The 16,306-nt window shown below is 34.2% G+C and overlaps 1 protein-coding gene across 1 annotated transcript in view; it reads right to left on the minus strand.

The window, feature by feature from the left end:
* BRD7 (bromodomain containing 7) overlaps window positions 1-16,306 on the minus strand; it is a 45,030-nt gene that overhangs the window by 5,665 nt on the left and 23,059 nt on the right. Inside the window, exons 6-11 of the mRNA XM_001371333.4 lie at window positions 14,213-14,323; window positions 9,543-9,727; window positions 8,439-8,562; window positions 7,791-7,866; window positions 2,931-3,038; window positions 2,478-2,613 (exon numbers count right to left, since the gene is read on the minus strand). Of these exons, the coding sequence (XP_001371370.1) occupies window positions 2,478-2,613; window positions 2,931-3,038; window positions 7,791-7,866; window positions 8,439-8,562; window positions 9,543-9,727; window positions 14,213-14,323 (740 nt within the window). The remainder of the gene's footprint in view (window positions 1-2,477; window positions 2,614-2,930; window positions 3,039-7,790; window positions 7,867-8,438; window positions 8,563-9,542; window positions 9,728-14,212; window positions 14,324-16,306) is intronic.

Genomic DNA, 16,306 nt, shown 5'->3' on the forward strand with positions numbered 1-16,306 from the left:
AGTGAGCCTGCCAATATTATATTTTGATTGTAAAACTTATGCCAGAAAAGGGGAATGTCCCATAATGGCTCCTTGTCAATGTGTTTATCAATCATTTTTAACATGTTAAGAAATACCCAAATATAGTTAAGACTCTCCACAAAATATGTAATATCTTTGGTCCCTTATGTATCCTGGTGACACAATCCTGAAATGTATATGGAATGATTCACTGGGGAGATTAACACATCTCCCAATGAATCAGAGGGAGTTTTGTGAAAATTTAACAGTAGCCTGAACCCTTTTTCTTTCTCCCATTACTTTAAGAACAGCCTTGGATTTTAAAGGGAAAGTTTCAAATCTAGTTTGAAAATAACCCATTCTCTAAGCCCCAATCCTTGAACAAAGTAAGAATAAAAGCTGATGTTTAGATGTCAACAAACTACTTAAGGAAATGAATATGCATTCTAGGGGGAAAATCAGAGGCCTCCAGGCTCTCTGGTGCTGGGAAGAAGCTTGCTTCTTATTTCACATAATGCCTAGCATTTGGAAGACCAGCCTCTGATCTGGACTGAGGTCAGTCTGCCAAATCAGAGGGACTCAAAAAAGTGATGTCATTGAAAGCATAAGTTTGGGTCTGGAAGGGAAGTTGGGCTCTTTGGCTAGGATTTTTGTAGTAAGATGGTGTTCTTGACTATTGCTCTGGAGCCAGGTGGTCTGGTAAGGGAATGGCCAGCCACACGTGGTGAAAGGCTTTTTCTTTTTCTGACCTCTTTTAATTTATTTAATACATGATTATAAATTAAGATATATCCTCCAGAGAATTTTAATCTTCACAATAGAAGAGCAATTTTGAAGTAGGGAGTAGGGCAGTTGTGTATCTACCTGAAATTATAGAAAATGAATTGATAGTGAACTTAAATGGTACATTAGTGTCTTCCTCCAGTGGTATTCAGAAGTACGAGAGTTGGAATAGAGAAGATGAAGAATGGAAGTGATTTAGGGTCAAGGATTAGAAAAGCATGTGGAGGGACAAGGGACATAGGAATCAGGGGTGGAAGACAAGACACAGTTGAAGTGGTCAAATAAAGTCAAAGAAAGGTAAGACTATCAAAGAAAGGTAAGACTAGAATAGAAGTGATAGACTTGAGAGAAAAGGAAGGTGAGGAGAGACTAGAGTTTTGGGTGAAGACAAAGAACAGGCTTGAGAGGAATGAGAAAGATAGAAACCTATAAAGACAGGAGACTATGATCCAAGAGGGGGGAATGTGGAAGTCAGAATTATGGAGATTGCATTGTTTTGGATTATAGTGAAACATGATATATGTATATGTATGTATATGTGTATGTGTACATGTATGCATATGTGAGGTTGAGCGGAGATGTAGGTCATGATAGTTAAGATTGATGAGCTGGAGGCCAGGGTGCTCTAGGTAACTGCAACATGTATATTTAAGTCCCCGAAGATGAGGGCAGGGGTTGAGATGGACAGGAAGACTTTAAACCAGGTAATGAACTTGTCAAAGGAGTTAGTATTCTGGAGGTGGATAGATTACAATAACAAGATTCTAGATCAGGTGATGGAGATGAAGTAAACATCAAAAGAAGAGGCTGCTGAGTAATGACTACAGAAGGATGGAGATAGAAGTGATAGTAGAAAGGAATATAATGATTCCTTCTCCTGGTCTAGTATATAATGGAGCAAGGAGTTATAAAAGAGTGGGGCTTCCTGTTAGTATAAACCCCTATGGCTGCTTCTTGGTTCTGACCAATTATGTCTTTTGTGCTTAAACAAACAAACAAACAAACAAAACCAAACAATCTGAAGCTTCTGACCAGGGTTTCTTTCTTGTTCAGCCTACTTGAAACAAACTGTTTTACCCATATCCTTTCGACTTTAAAGGAAGCACACAATCCTCAAAATATTTTCTTAGGATTTTGTTGGTAGTAACAATAGGAAAAAGAAAAGGGGTTAAAAGGCTTAATCATTAACCACACTGTGCTTCTTCTTCCCACTATTAAAAAACAACAACTAGTTCTGGTATGGAAAGATACCTCATTGGGCCTTGGTTGTTCAAAGGATTGTTGTAATATTCCTGAATGTTTCAGAGAAAAACAAACTCATTCTGATTTAAGCACTTCATCATTGAATCTAGATTGGGGCTGAGGTTAGGCCAGCTGGATTGGGGCTGGGGAAAAAATGGTCTCTTGAGGTTTACTCTCCCTTCCTCCTCAGTTAGTTCTTCCACCTTATCCTCAAAAATCGAGAAGCCAGATGGACAGGGAAACCAGAGTGGAAGGGTAGGATGGGGAAAGGCAACAGAAATCCCAAGGATAGCATTCCATATTTAAAGAGTCTAGTTAAGCTGGGCATTGATTACATATAGATAGTTTATAACTCAAACAGAAGAATTTTAGGTACATAAAAACAAATCTTACTGGCATGTAATCATTTTAGGAAAATGTAATGCCAGAATACTAATGAACTGGTGACTCACCTGAAACCACCTGAAAGATTAGAATCTTCCCCATAAGTTGTGTAGATTAAATCAGAATCATCCTTGCTGATATTTGCAAATGTAGAATCATAGTTTGGTGCATAAGAACTGTAGGGTCCATAATTCAAGTATAACACTGTTGAATAATAAAATACAACACTACTACTTTGTTTTTTTACAACACAAACCAGTCTATTTCTGTTGATCACTGCCTTGAACTAAAGATGTCTAATTGTCCTCTGCCACCAAGTAGTCACAAAGTTACAAGCAGCATTTAAAAATAAACACCCCTAAACACAATGACATTCAATTTTTGACATTATGCATATTTATATTAGATAAGGTAATATGATTTTGCCAAGACAGTTAAAGATTATGGTGTCTTCCTTTAACTTCCTTCTCCCTTCAGTGCCTAAAAGGAGAATAACATAAACTATTATTCTCAGGTCTTACCTGGAGTAACTTTATTCCTTTTGTCCTCTTTGAACCCCTGCAGTGTATTAACTCCAGACTGAAGTCTTCCAGTTGTCATTCCCAATCTTACAGGACAATAGCCAGGTTCTGAAGAAGAAATTCAAGTATGAGACAGGAAAGCAGTAGCTATGAGAAGAACTAAATTTACTGCTCTATCTAATATCAGGGGTCTCATTCTAAATAATAAAACTCAGAAGTTGGACAAATAATATTGCACTTTTTTTCAAAAAGGTTTTTAACTTAATAAAAATTTAAAGAAACATTTTGTTTTTCTGAATTTGACAATTACCAACAAACCTGAACATTTCCAAATATAGAGACTATTGTATGTGAAACTGTGAATCTCATTTCATATAGCTTTAAGTTTTAAAACAGGATTCTTAACATGGGATCAGTGATTTAAAAAAAAGTTTTGATAACTGTATTTTAATGTAATTGACTTCCTATGCATTCAAACATTATTCTGAAAAGGGATATATGTCACAAAAAAGTTACACATTTGTTCTAAAAAGATATCCTGCTTAGCTGTTTCCTTCTGTTCATTAAAAGAAAAAAAGCTTTATGACACTTTTTCATTCTTTCCTTTCTTCTTTCTACCTCCCTGTTTCTTTTGTCCTTCATCTGAACAAAACAACAACAAAAAACCCCACCCCAAATCTTGTACTTGAAGTAAGTTACTACATTCCCACAAAATAGGTTATTGTGGACCTTTTAAAAAAGAAGCTAGTCTGGCATAATGGAGAGAGGGCATCACCATCCTTTTAGTCATCCAGGTTCACATCAATGCTATCCTTGACTCTTCATTTTCCCTCACCTTTCATATCCAATCAGTTGCCAAATTTCATTGTTTCAACCTTCTTGTCTTCTGCATTTGTGCCTTTCTCTCTATTGCCACTGCCACCTTAGTTCAGGCCTTCAACATCTCTCATCTGGACAACTGAGCTAGCCACCTTCTAACTGGTCTCACTGCCTCAAATCTTTCCTTTCTTCAATCCATCTTCTTGGATGCAAGTTGCCAAAGTGATTTTCTTCCAATTGCAGATGTGGCCTATGTTCCTCCCTCACTCAGCTCCAATGGTTCTCCCATTGCCTCTAGAATCAAATATAAACTGTTCTGTTTGGCTTTTAAAGTTTTGTACACTGGCCCCTGCATTGTTCTACACTCCTTTTTCTCCCTCTTTGTAGAGCAGAAATACTGGTTTTCTTGCTGTTATTCCACTATTTTCTAAAATTGAACGAAGCATCTACTAACTACATGCCAAACACTGTGCTGAGCCAGGAAATAAAAACAGGGCAAGTGAAACCATCCTCACTATACTTATGATTTTTTAAAATACATTTGATTTATTTTCTCCTAGTCATTCCTCAGGACTAGAATGTACCACCCCCTCTTAGTTCCTTGTTTTCTTTAAAATTCAGCTTGTACAAAATTTCCCACATGAAGCCTCACCTGGTTCTCCAGCTACTAATATCTTCCCCTTAAAAAACTTATCCTACACATATATTTTGAAAAGTATTTCTATATATGTCTCTCGTGATAGAATGCAAGGTCCTTGAAGGTAAGGACAATTTTCATTTTTTGTCTTTGTATTCTTAGTATCTAGCACAGAGTGAGTGGGTGCTTAATAAAAGCTTGACGTGGTTGTCAGGCAGATCTGGGTTACATGTTATAGCAGTAAAAATCAGGGGCAGCCATTAGAATGTAAACAATGATAAAAACAACTGTGATAGTAGCTAATAATTTATATAATGCTTTAAGGTTTGTAAAGCACTTTACAAATTTTGTCTCAATTTATTCTCAAAACAACCTGGGAGATGGATGCTATTATCATTCCCATTTTACAGATGAAGAAACTGAGGCAGATAGCAGTCAGGTGATTTGCCTACAATCACATAGCTAGTTAAATGTCAGAGGCCAGATTTTAAATCAGGACTTCCAGACTCCAGGTCTAGCACTCTGTTCACTATGCTTCCTAGTTACCTATAACAATATATTTAAAATTAAGTTGTAGAGAATGAGTATAAGCAGAAAAATTTGGAGTATTAAACAGGTAACCTTGGATAAAAACCTGACCTATGTGTCTCCAATAACATTTCCTGGCCCCCCCTCATTTTTTTTTTAAAACCCTTACCTTCCGTCTTGGAGTCAATACTGTGTATTGGCTGCAAGGCAGAAGAGTGGTAAGGGCTAGGCAATGGGGGTCAAGTGACTTGCCCAGGGTCACACAGCTAGGAAGTGGCTGAGGCCGGATTTGAACCTAGGACCTCCCGTCTCTAGGCCTGGTTCTCAATCCACTGAGCTACCCAGCTGCTTGGCCCCCCCTCATTTTACAGATAAGGAAACTTGGGTCTAGACAAGTCAAGTAATTGGTCCAAGGATCAAAAAACTAGAATGGTAGAGCTAGGAAATGACTCTAGCTCTCTATACTTTTTCCTGGCCCGGGGTGAATTTTATTTAAAAATAAATTAATGTGGGGGCAACTGGGTAGCATAGTGGATTAAGAGTCAGCCAGAGATGGGAGGTTCTAGGTTCAAATATGGTCTCAGACACGTCCTAGCTGTGTGACCCTGGGCAAGTCACTTAACTCCCATTGCCTACCACTTACTGCTATTCTGCCTTGGAACCCATACAAAGTATTGATTCTAAGGTGGAAGGTAAGGGCTTCAAATAAGCAAACAAATATATAAATAATAAATGTGCTAGCCAAGATGACTGTTGGAGTGGTAGACTAATAGCCTTGCTCCTTCATATCTATTCTAGCAAAAATCTGAAATTCACACCAGGTTGAATAATGAACAAGAAAGCCAATGAAAAGCTAAATAAAGCACCTTCTTCTAACCTAGCACTGGGGACAAGAGAAAAGAAGGCTGCTGGAAAAGTCAGTGCTGAACAGTCCTCAGAAAGACAAGGAAATGGGCAAGGGACATATGTAGTTGGCAAAGTTCTGAGACAGTAAGAGTGGAGAGCGCCTACGCAGAAAGAGTGGGGGTTTTAAATGCCCTAGGAATGGCACAGAAGTATGGTTACATTTAAAAGTGGGACAGGCTAGGTGCTCTAATGTCCCTAACATTGTCTTGAGATGCCAGAAAAGAACCTCAAGGTCTAAAAATCTAAAGCTAGGAAGCCTAATTCTAGCAGGTGAAGATCATCAATGAAACTCAGGTAATCCTTGGATGAGACCAAACAGCCAATCATCCCACTGAAAGGGGCAGGAATAGGGAGAGCATGTTCCTTGCACAAAGTCTCAATTGAGTAACTAAAGCTGGAGATATGAATAAAATAAAACATTACTGAGAAATGAAAATTATTGTAGTTCTAGAGATCCAAGTGAAATAGTAATTCTGTAAAAACTATTAACAGAGATTCATGAAAAAGTGGATTTTCCAGAAGCACTACACAAATACCTAGAAGCAATAAAGCAAGAGATAAAAGAAAAACTCTAAAAGAAAGGAGTGGAAAGAGAATAGTTTAGAAAAAGTGATAAACTTTGTTTGAGAAATGAAATGGATTTCTGAAAAAACTAGAATTGACTAACCAGAAATAAAAGATGCTAGGAGACAGCAACAAATAATAGAACAAAGTTAAAAGACTGAAAAAAATGGAAGAAAATATATATATCAAACAACCAACAACTGACTTAGGAAATTCATCAAGGAGAGATAATTTAAGAATCACTGAATTCTGTGGAAGATGATTTTTTAAAAATCCTGGAAACACTGTACCATAAATAAAAACTATTCAAGTTTATTAGAATAAGAAGGCAAAGATAGAAAAAAAATCTAAAAATCATCTCTTGAAAGGAACCCAAAAAGAAAAAGTAAGGAATATGATAGCAAAAATCTAAAGTTCTGATATCAAAGCAAACATCCAAAAGGAAACAGTTAAAGTACTAAGAAACACAGAACCTAGCAGTTTCTACTGCAAATGCATAGAGATCTTAGGATACAACATTTCAAAAAGAAAAAGATACAGATTTACAGTCAAAGATAAATTAATTTAAAAATATTCTCCGAATAGAAAGGAAAATTCAGCTGATAGTTATATCTCAGTGGAAACATTTGTTAAATTCTAATCATCTATGCACAGATTTGGTTTTACTAAGTAACTTTCTGATCTGCAATTTGATTTCCTCAATGGACCAACAAAGGAATACTCTACCAAGAAGTCCTCAACTTTGAAGCATTTTGCAATATATTTTCCACCATAAATTAAATTAATCTTCTATTATGATTCAGTCTCACAGAGCTTACTTAAGTAGTCAATTTTCATTAGGGTAATCACCTTTTATGAGATGGTAATAAAGGTTTCAGACCTGAGCCTAAGCTGTAATAAATTTGAGGGGAGGGGCTCCATATTATTATAATAGTTTTTATAGTGTAAAGGACATTGAAGATATTTTTAAAATGAATTAGAGCAGGTCCTAAAATACATATCAGACAGATAATCTTGAGACCTCTCCCTTCTGCCCTTCCCTAAAACAAGACCATTGTACTACCTTAGTAAAGTGTTTTTACTCATTTAAAGTGCATGATTTTAACTACACTTTTTGATACATGATTTCTTTCTTTCAGGTAGATTTAGAGAAAGACTTTATTCTTAGCAATTCTTATCCAAAAGGAATCTGGAACTTAAAAAAAATTAATTTTTGTATTGGAAAAAGCACCATCTTTTTTAAAAAATTTTATACTTACTGATAATTTGCAAAAACTCACACAAGTTATGTCTTCAATTATTCTCTTGAGTACTGAAAAGACTAAAATGAATTAAATTTCAACATTAAGACATTAATAGTTAAGTATTAGATTATTAAGCTTGCTTTTTCTATTTGACAGACATACCTCCTGCAATAGGGTCCACAGGATTAAGAAGTCCTAATGTTGTGGTTCCATCTGGCTTTCTTCTTTCAAACTCACACTAAAATGAAATAAAACATTGAAATGAAGGATTAAACTGTTTTGTAATATGTTCTGAGGATTTCATATGTATGGCATAAAGTAGGAAAACGCTTGGCTTTAGCTTTACTAAACATAATGCCATTATAATTGGCTATTGTATCCCACTAATTAAATTTCCCTGTCCACATGTATGATGTCCCCAGGATAAAGGGGCACTATTAATGATGTGAAGTCATGTATGTTTTAAGTATTTAACTTTTAAGTCCACTTATCATCAAACAACATGATTACAAAGAAAAAAAGATTAGCAATAAATTTCAGTCACAACACATATTGTGTCATTTTAGAGTATACTTAACAATTCACTAAAATTCAATGAGAATACAATCAACGGGATATTTTATATACAAATGCATTTTTAGTTTTTATTTTTTGAGGGTGTTTTTGTTAGTGACAAACTATAATACTAGAAAGTATGAATAAAACCTATGGAATCAAGATACTAAGTTTAAAAAATGGACACAAAATCATAATGAGAATCAACAAGAGTAGAAGAATAAGCAATAAAGAAGACAGGAAAATATTAATCACCTGACTATTTATAAGCCTTCTGGTCAACTTTCCCCCAGATTCTTTAACAATACGGTCAATTTGCTCTTGTTCCCTTTCTAAGTTATTGTTTTTAAATTTATCTTCAAGCATATCTTTGTCTTTCCTAAAAAGAAACATTAATACCAAGTTAAAAAAGAGAAGTAAATGGAAAGGGTGTTTAAGTGAATTCCAAATATGGGTACAATTATAGTGGAAAAGTGTGCTCTATTGTCACCAACTGAAAATTCCTTTATGATATGGTAAAAAACTTCAAACCATACCATAAATGTAAGAAATTCAAACTCATTTCATAGCTTAGTTTTCTAGAAACACACCAAGGTATTTTTTGGGGTGGGGTAGGGTAGGGTAGTATAAGGTACACAGGAAGACTCAGAAAAATGTTCATTTTCTTTACAGCTGCATTTTTTAGATAATGTTCCTATGTGTAACAAAGTGAATCTTTTGTATATTTCTTTCACAAATAATCAAAGTAAGCTAAATGGAAGCTAAGTGATTGGAGTCAGGTGGAGGGATTTCACTATTCTGTTTAAGAAGTACTATAACAGGGGAAGCTAGGCGGCTCAGTAGATAGAGCGCTGGACCTGGAGATGGGAGGTCTTGGGTTCAAATCTGATCTTCCTAGCTATGTGACTCTGGGCAAGTCACTTACCCCCTACTGCCTAGCCCTTACTGCTCTTCTGTTTTGGATGCAATATTCAGTATCAATTTCAAGACAGAAGATAAGAGTTTTAAAAAAAAGTGCTATAACAACACCTGGTCTTATTCATGATTCTACTTAAATCATATACAGGTAGAATTTATTAACAAAACCTGGAAATATTATGTGGCTTACATGTTTCATACCTATCTTAATAAGAAAATCTATTTGAAATAAGTTTGTAAATTGAGTTTGGACAAACACAACTTTCTGTGGGGATGAGAGGAGAGAAGGAGAAAGGATGTGAGTAACATGTTATTAAGTCAGATTTTCTTGACATATGTCATGCATACTCCCTGTCTGAGAGCAGAAACACAATGATCAAGGACAACTATAATCAGTATGGTCTGGCTATTTTCCTACAATAATTTATGAAGGTGCTTTACTTTTTATTTTCCTTATTTGGACTTTTGAAAACTTTAATATCATTGTCCAAAGAATCATCTTTATCTTTTAGTAGATAGCCATTGTCTTCCCCACTCTGCTGTATTTCCATTTTGTCTTTCTGCTTCCGGGTCTTCTGCAAGTCAGCCATGAAGTCTATACTCTGTTTCAGGCTCTGAATTCTTTCCTAAGAACAAACCAAAATAAAAGATACATATGTATAAAATACATGTATATACATATGAATATTATTAGGGATTCTTGAATTAATCCTCAATTAAGTAAACTTTTCTAGAGAGAATATACACACATCAAATATTTTGTAACTTTAGCATGATGTCAAATAGGGAAGAGTATACTAGCAATAAAAAAATTAATAGGCAGAAAATAATTATATCAAGAAGCATTATATTTTGAAACCAAGGCAATAAGGTCCAGTTCTATTAAAAAAATCAAACTATGAATTTTATGTGTTCTTCTCTGAAAGATTCTTCAACCTAGTAAACCAGTAAAAGGAAAAAAAAATTTAGAACAATTATTCTTTAATTTCCTAAAGTCTCAGAATATTTACATAAGAAAAAGCAGGAACTGGAAATGTAGTTTGAAGGACTATACTTTATCAACCAAATAATCATAGATTAAAATATTAAATGTTATCAAGAGTTATGTTTTTTAAGAATCATTAATTGCATGCTAATCCTAGGATACTGGAAGAATCATCATGTTCAGTCAGCACAGGGGTCCAAGAAGAACTGGTACTTTTTTGTGAGGAAATAACATAATCTTACGGCTGCTGATCTATTTTCTGCCTCATAATAAAATTATATTATTAAATTAAATTAAATAATAAAGAGAGCTACAATTTTAAAATATTGCCCAAATAAATTATCTAATCCTATTTTTCTGAATTTGACTTTTAAATGCCTATTGTGGCAATATATTACAATTACTTCCATCATACCTTCTGAGGTAAGAGCTAGGGAGAACATTGAGTTCCTCCCAAGTACTGTCCATACATATGCATAGAGTATGGATCAGCCAAGTGTACTGGCATATGGAAACTATGTTCCACACATGATCATATACCCAATACTTTATTTCTAGTAATAGTCACCAGATAATATACAGTGCCCCAGTACAGAGATGCCTCTTTGGCATAGGGATTAGATATTATTCAATGAGAAATAGGAAATTTAGAGATCATTTTTGGGATGAGGATACTAAAACCTTAAGAGGCTGAAAAACTCGTTCAAGGTTTTGCAGCTGGTCACTGGCATATAGCCATGGCTAGAATTCTAACTTCCTGATTCTAAGTCCAATATCCTCTCTAGTATATATGCTGCTTGCCGATGTAAAATGATAAAAAGTTAATTTACAAAGGTTTCAGCTTAGAGGTAACCCTAAGACATTATTGTTAAAAAATTGGTGGGGCCATATGATGATAACTCCCAAGTATTTTTGAACACACACATGTACAAATTTCCAATGTATTTATTTTGGACATGAGAGGCAGCACAGTGTAACAGAAGATTAATTGAGAAGTTAGAAGAGCTCTGGGTAAGTCCCATCTCTGATGCATACTGGTTGTGCCCTGTGCAATTCCCCAAGACAATAATCTATACAGAAAGTGCCAATTTGGGTAGGTAAAGGGACTTTCCTTCTACCAATGAAATCACATGTCTAATCTCCAAAATATAAGTGTGTGTATGCCAATAAAAATCACTAAGTTTAGCAAAATGTTATATAAGGAAGGTTTATTTTTTCCTTGTTAATGAAAAATTCTCCTTAATTAACAAAACAATGACAAATCACACAATTTAGTGAAATGAAAGGACTTAGTTATGTCTTGTCTAAAAAAAAATTCTTAATAATCATACTGCCTACTGATCAAACACAGACACCCTTTAACTAAGCATTTAGTTAGAAGATGATCATTATTCAAAATATGCCCATCATTCAGATATGAAGATGATTCTAATAGCATCTGTGTGCAGATGTGTCTGAAAAGAGAGATGGCACCAGTAGGCCTTTTCATAAAAAATACAGAGGTGATCAATTTTCTGGAAAATATCATTTTCATAAAAATTTAAAGCTAGAAGAAAATTCAAAGATCATTATAAGGAAACTAATTAGGGTTGAGACAAGGGTTAAGTATTTTGTCTGATATTGTAGCAAGTTAATGACAAAACTGGGACTAGAATTCAGATTCTCCTGACTTCTGGTCTAAAATATTTTCATGAGAGGATATGCTTTGTGCTATCAGTAATACTGCTACAATAAGAGTTAACTCAGGAGGACTAAAATTAAAAGTTTTTAAATTATTTGCAAATATCCCTCCCATCTAGGGTGGAGGGAACAGGATGGGTAGGGCTTCTCAACAGGAAAAGATCTAGAGAGGAAAAAAAGGATAGCAAATAAGAGAAGAGAAAATAGAATAGAAAGGGTTTTCTAAAAAAAAATACAAACTTCTTAGAACCTTAACTGTATTTTTAGAAATTTTTAAAAACAAAAAAGAAAAAAAGGGAAGGGAAGGGAATCAATCAAAGTTGTTTGGGAGTTTATAATTTACTCCATGATATTTTTGTAAAGAAACAAAAGTTTTTCATAGTAATGCAAATTACTCGATTTTACAAAGAACACCAAAATCTCTTAACATATTCATTTTGTTTTCAGATTTTAAAATCAGTGCTGTAATTCATGACATTTATAGCTTTCCAATCTGGACTGAATTTGGGAATTTTCCTGAGGACACGGAAAAAAACATTTTGTTTTACAAAACATAATGTTTTCATTAGTTTTCCACACTTTTAGGAAAGGGCAGGACCTGATACTGTCTAAATATTAGCAAGTCAAGAATAATTATCTGTCTAAATGTTTTCTTTTCCTGGTTTATTGGGTTTAAGAATCTTTCAGAGTAGGACATGCAGACACAAAGTTTGAAAGCTGTATACTTTGGTGTTTTTCTAAATGTAGAAGAACTAACAATAAATGATCATTATAGAATTTATATGAATTATAAAATTACAAGTGTGCGTTTACATATGGCAAAAACTTACTATTATCATTTTAGTTCTTCAGATTTAAAACGTAAGAGGTAATTTTTTTATTCCTTCTTATTTATGTGCTTTTCTAGGCAATGTGGAATAGTATGGAAAATAACTAAATGAAGTCAGAGGAACTGGGTTTAAATTTCATATTTGCTACTTATCCATGTAACCTTGAATAAGTGACTTATCCCTTTTGAGATTAATTTCCCCCATTTGTAAAATTTTGGGGTTGAATTATATCTCTAAAATCCCTTCTAGCTCTAAAATCCCAAAAGCTTACTGCTTTAGTTGAGAATTTTTCAAGACCTTATATCTGAATTACCATAATAGCCTCCCTTCCTAATTGGTCTATTCATCTGAAGTCCCTAGCCCAACTTATCCTACCTGGCAGAAAAATCTTCCTTAAATACTGTTTACAATGTCATTCCTCCAACCCTCTTATTGCTGACACCCAAAATACTATGCCCACCTTGTCAAAATCCTATTCTCAGCTTACTGTTAATAATCTTACTATTATTAAATTCTTCTGATATTTCCTTACTTGCTACCTTCTGCAGTACTTGCTATTTCTTTCACATGTACCTTTGTCATAATACTACTACCACCCAGGGTTTTCTTCCCTCTCCTTTCCAACAACAAATATTTATTAAATACCCATTGTTTGTAGAGCAGTGTGCTCAGCACTGAAGATAACGATATAAAGTTTATGTAAGAAGTACTTTTTGGCTTTAAGGAACCTAAAATCTGATATCTGAATATGACACTAACAGACATCTGTGCTCAATATTACATGATAACTGAATTAGATAGTTACAAAATACATTATTCTTTCCTAATCCTTCTTCTTTTTCAAGGCCTCAAAATTCACCATTTTGGGAAACATAGTTTGAACACTCTCTTTTCCTTTGTCTTATTAAAACTAATTTTTATATTTTTGTTAAATTCATTGTTCCCATTGTTGAATATAGTCATTCAATTTGTATCATGAGTTTGTTCTTCTAGACTAGTTTGCTTTGTGATTACTCATTACTTATTTCACATGTATACATTTTATTTCTTCCAATTATACTATAAATCCTTGAATGGTAGCCATTGTATCTAATTTCTATATAGCCTTTTCTTTGTCTCTAGTATAATGCTATGCATATAATAAGAACTTAATAAGTCTATTAAGCACTTGGAATAACATTATCATAAAGAAAAATAGTTTATACTGTTAATGGTCTCATATATCGCCAGTTATCTTTTTTCTGGAATTTGGTAGTATTATTTCTTCTAGAACATTTCTGCCCAGAATAAATAGAAGTTTTTACCAGGTCCAGTCAACTTGAGTGTTTATAGGAGAGTTATCACAAAGTCATATAAGCTCAGAATTGGAAGGGACTTTCAAACATGTCTAGTTCAACCCTTTACAAGAGTTACTGTCAATTCTAAATGATAATTACTCTACCTTATGAATCTATCACTTTAGCATCATACCTTTTCAAAAGAACATCTTTCCTTTAATATTTTCTATTCCAAAATTGATTTAATTCTGAAGTTCAGAACTTTTCTGGGAACATTCTTTTGATATAAGCAGAGATAAATTTTTATTTCCATCATTTATAACAAGGATTTTTCTTTACCTGACTAAGAATTTTCATTCCTGAATGGAGTAGCTTCTTTGCAGCTTTATAATAAATGGTTTCCGGTTTATTGTAAATCATTGCATTGCTACACATCAGTTTGAAGTTCTCCTGTAGAGAGAGAAGTTTAAGGGGGAAAACACACAAAGAATACTTTTAAATGCTCCAGCTGCTTCTCATTTAAAAACACATTTCAATTAAAACCATAATAACTTAACACAGGTAATACTATTACCTAGATTATTTGAAGTTTTAAAATTTTTGTTTGCCATGTTCATATACTGGAGAACTCTGCATTTTTGTAGTCAGGTAAATTTCAGTTGTGCGAATGTGAAGAGAACATGTAAGCTGTAACTAAAATATCCCACTTTGAGAGTTGATGATAACACGGAACAGATAAAAGTTTTGAACAGTTAAAAAGAAAGTAAAAAACTGGAAATAAGATATCCTCAACGTTGAGTGCTATAATGAAATTTGATTTAAAAAACCACATGTGACATTTTCAAATTCTATTCAAGTTTAAAATAGATATGTTTTGCATTTGATTCTAGATCCCCAATGATAAAGCTTACCTATAGAGAAAAGTAAATTTTTTTAAAAAGCATATATTTATATACATCATACACACACACATATATATAGCCTGAATTTCATGAGGTGTTAATAGCTTAAAACAGCACAAAAACTTCTGAGACACCCTGAAAAAAAATCACATACATACATACACAGGAGTGGAGGAAGGTGAGCAGTGAAGGAATTTTGGGAAAATTGGATCATATGCAAACAAAAATGAACTATGGCTTTATACAGTATATTCCTTAGACTTTTAATTAGTAACAGACTACTTAGCTAGATTACAGGTTTAACAAAGAATGGCAGTCTCTATGTCTATGGGATCTGGGTTGCACAGTGGGAAGGAATGCTAGATCAGGAGTTAGAAGGTCTTCAAATTCAGTCTCAGACACTTATTAGTGTCTGTGTGGCCCTGGTTAAGTCATTTGATCCCTCTCTGCCTCAGCTTCCTCAACTATTAAAAGAAGATTATAACAGCACCTTCCCCACAGGGTTGTTGCGAGGATCAAATGAGGTAACACATGTATTGTGCTTAGTCCAGTGCCTAACATGTAGTAGGTGCTTCATAAATGTCTATTTCCTTCCTAATTTACCAGGGCATGAGCATACCATACTTTTCACTTTTATTTTTTGAGTTGCATCCTAATTTTGAGGTTCCACCTCACACTTCTAAGACTGGCAAAGATGACATAAAAGGAAAATGATAAATGTTTGAGGGGCTATCCTAGAATACTGAAGATGGAGCTGTGTGAACTGATCTAGCCTTTCTATAAAGCAACTTGGGATTTTGCCCAGAAAAGTTAACAAACTGTGCCTACTTTGACCCAATGATAACACTACTGAGTGTATACCCCAGAGAGATCAAAGAAAGAAGAAAGGCACCTGAATGTACAAAAATACATACAACAGCTTTTTATCATAATTGTTAAAAATTATAAACAAAGAATATGTCCTATTGGGGATTAGCTAAACAAACTATGACATATAAATGTAATGGAATATTACTGTGCCATAAGAAATGATAAAGTGAGCAATTTCAGAGGGAACTCGCAGACTGTAACAAGCTGATATACAGTAAAGTGGGCAGAAATAACAATTTATACTATGATCACATTAGAAAGAACAATTTCAAGAGATTTTATTTAGATCAATGGGATGATAAAACAAGTCCAAATGAATGAAAATAAATCATCTTTTCAATTTTTGACAAAGAAATGATGAGTTTAGGATATGGAAAGAAACATTTTAGGAGTTAATGTGGGAATTGGGGACCTAGCTGGTGCAGTAGATAAAGCTCTGGGTCTGGAGTCAGGAAGACCTGAGTTCAAACCCAGTCTCAGATACTTAGTAGTTGTGAGACCCTGAGCAAGTCACTTTGCCTTTTTGCTTTAGTTTCCTCATCTATAAAATGAACTAGAGAAGAAAACAGCAAGCCTTTCCACTACCTTTGCCAAAAAAATCCCAAATGGGGACACAAACTGTTGAACATGAGTGAATAATGACAAATGTGGCAGCTATGTA

Source organism: Monodelphis domestica, chromosome 1 (genome assembly GCF_027887165.1).
Source record: "Monodelphis domestica isolate mMonDom1 chromosome 1, mMonDom1.pri, whole genome shotgun sequence".
Classification (NCBI taxonomy): Eukaryota; Metazoa; Chordata; class Mammalia; order Didelphimorphia; family Didelphidae; genus Monodelphis; species Monodelphis domestica.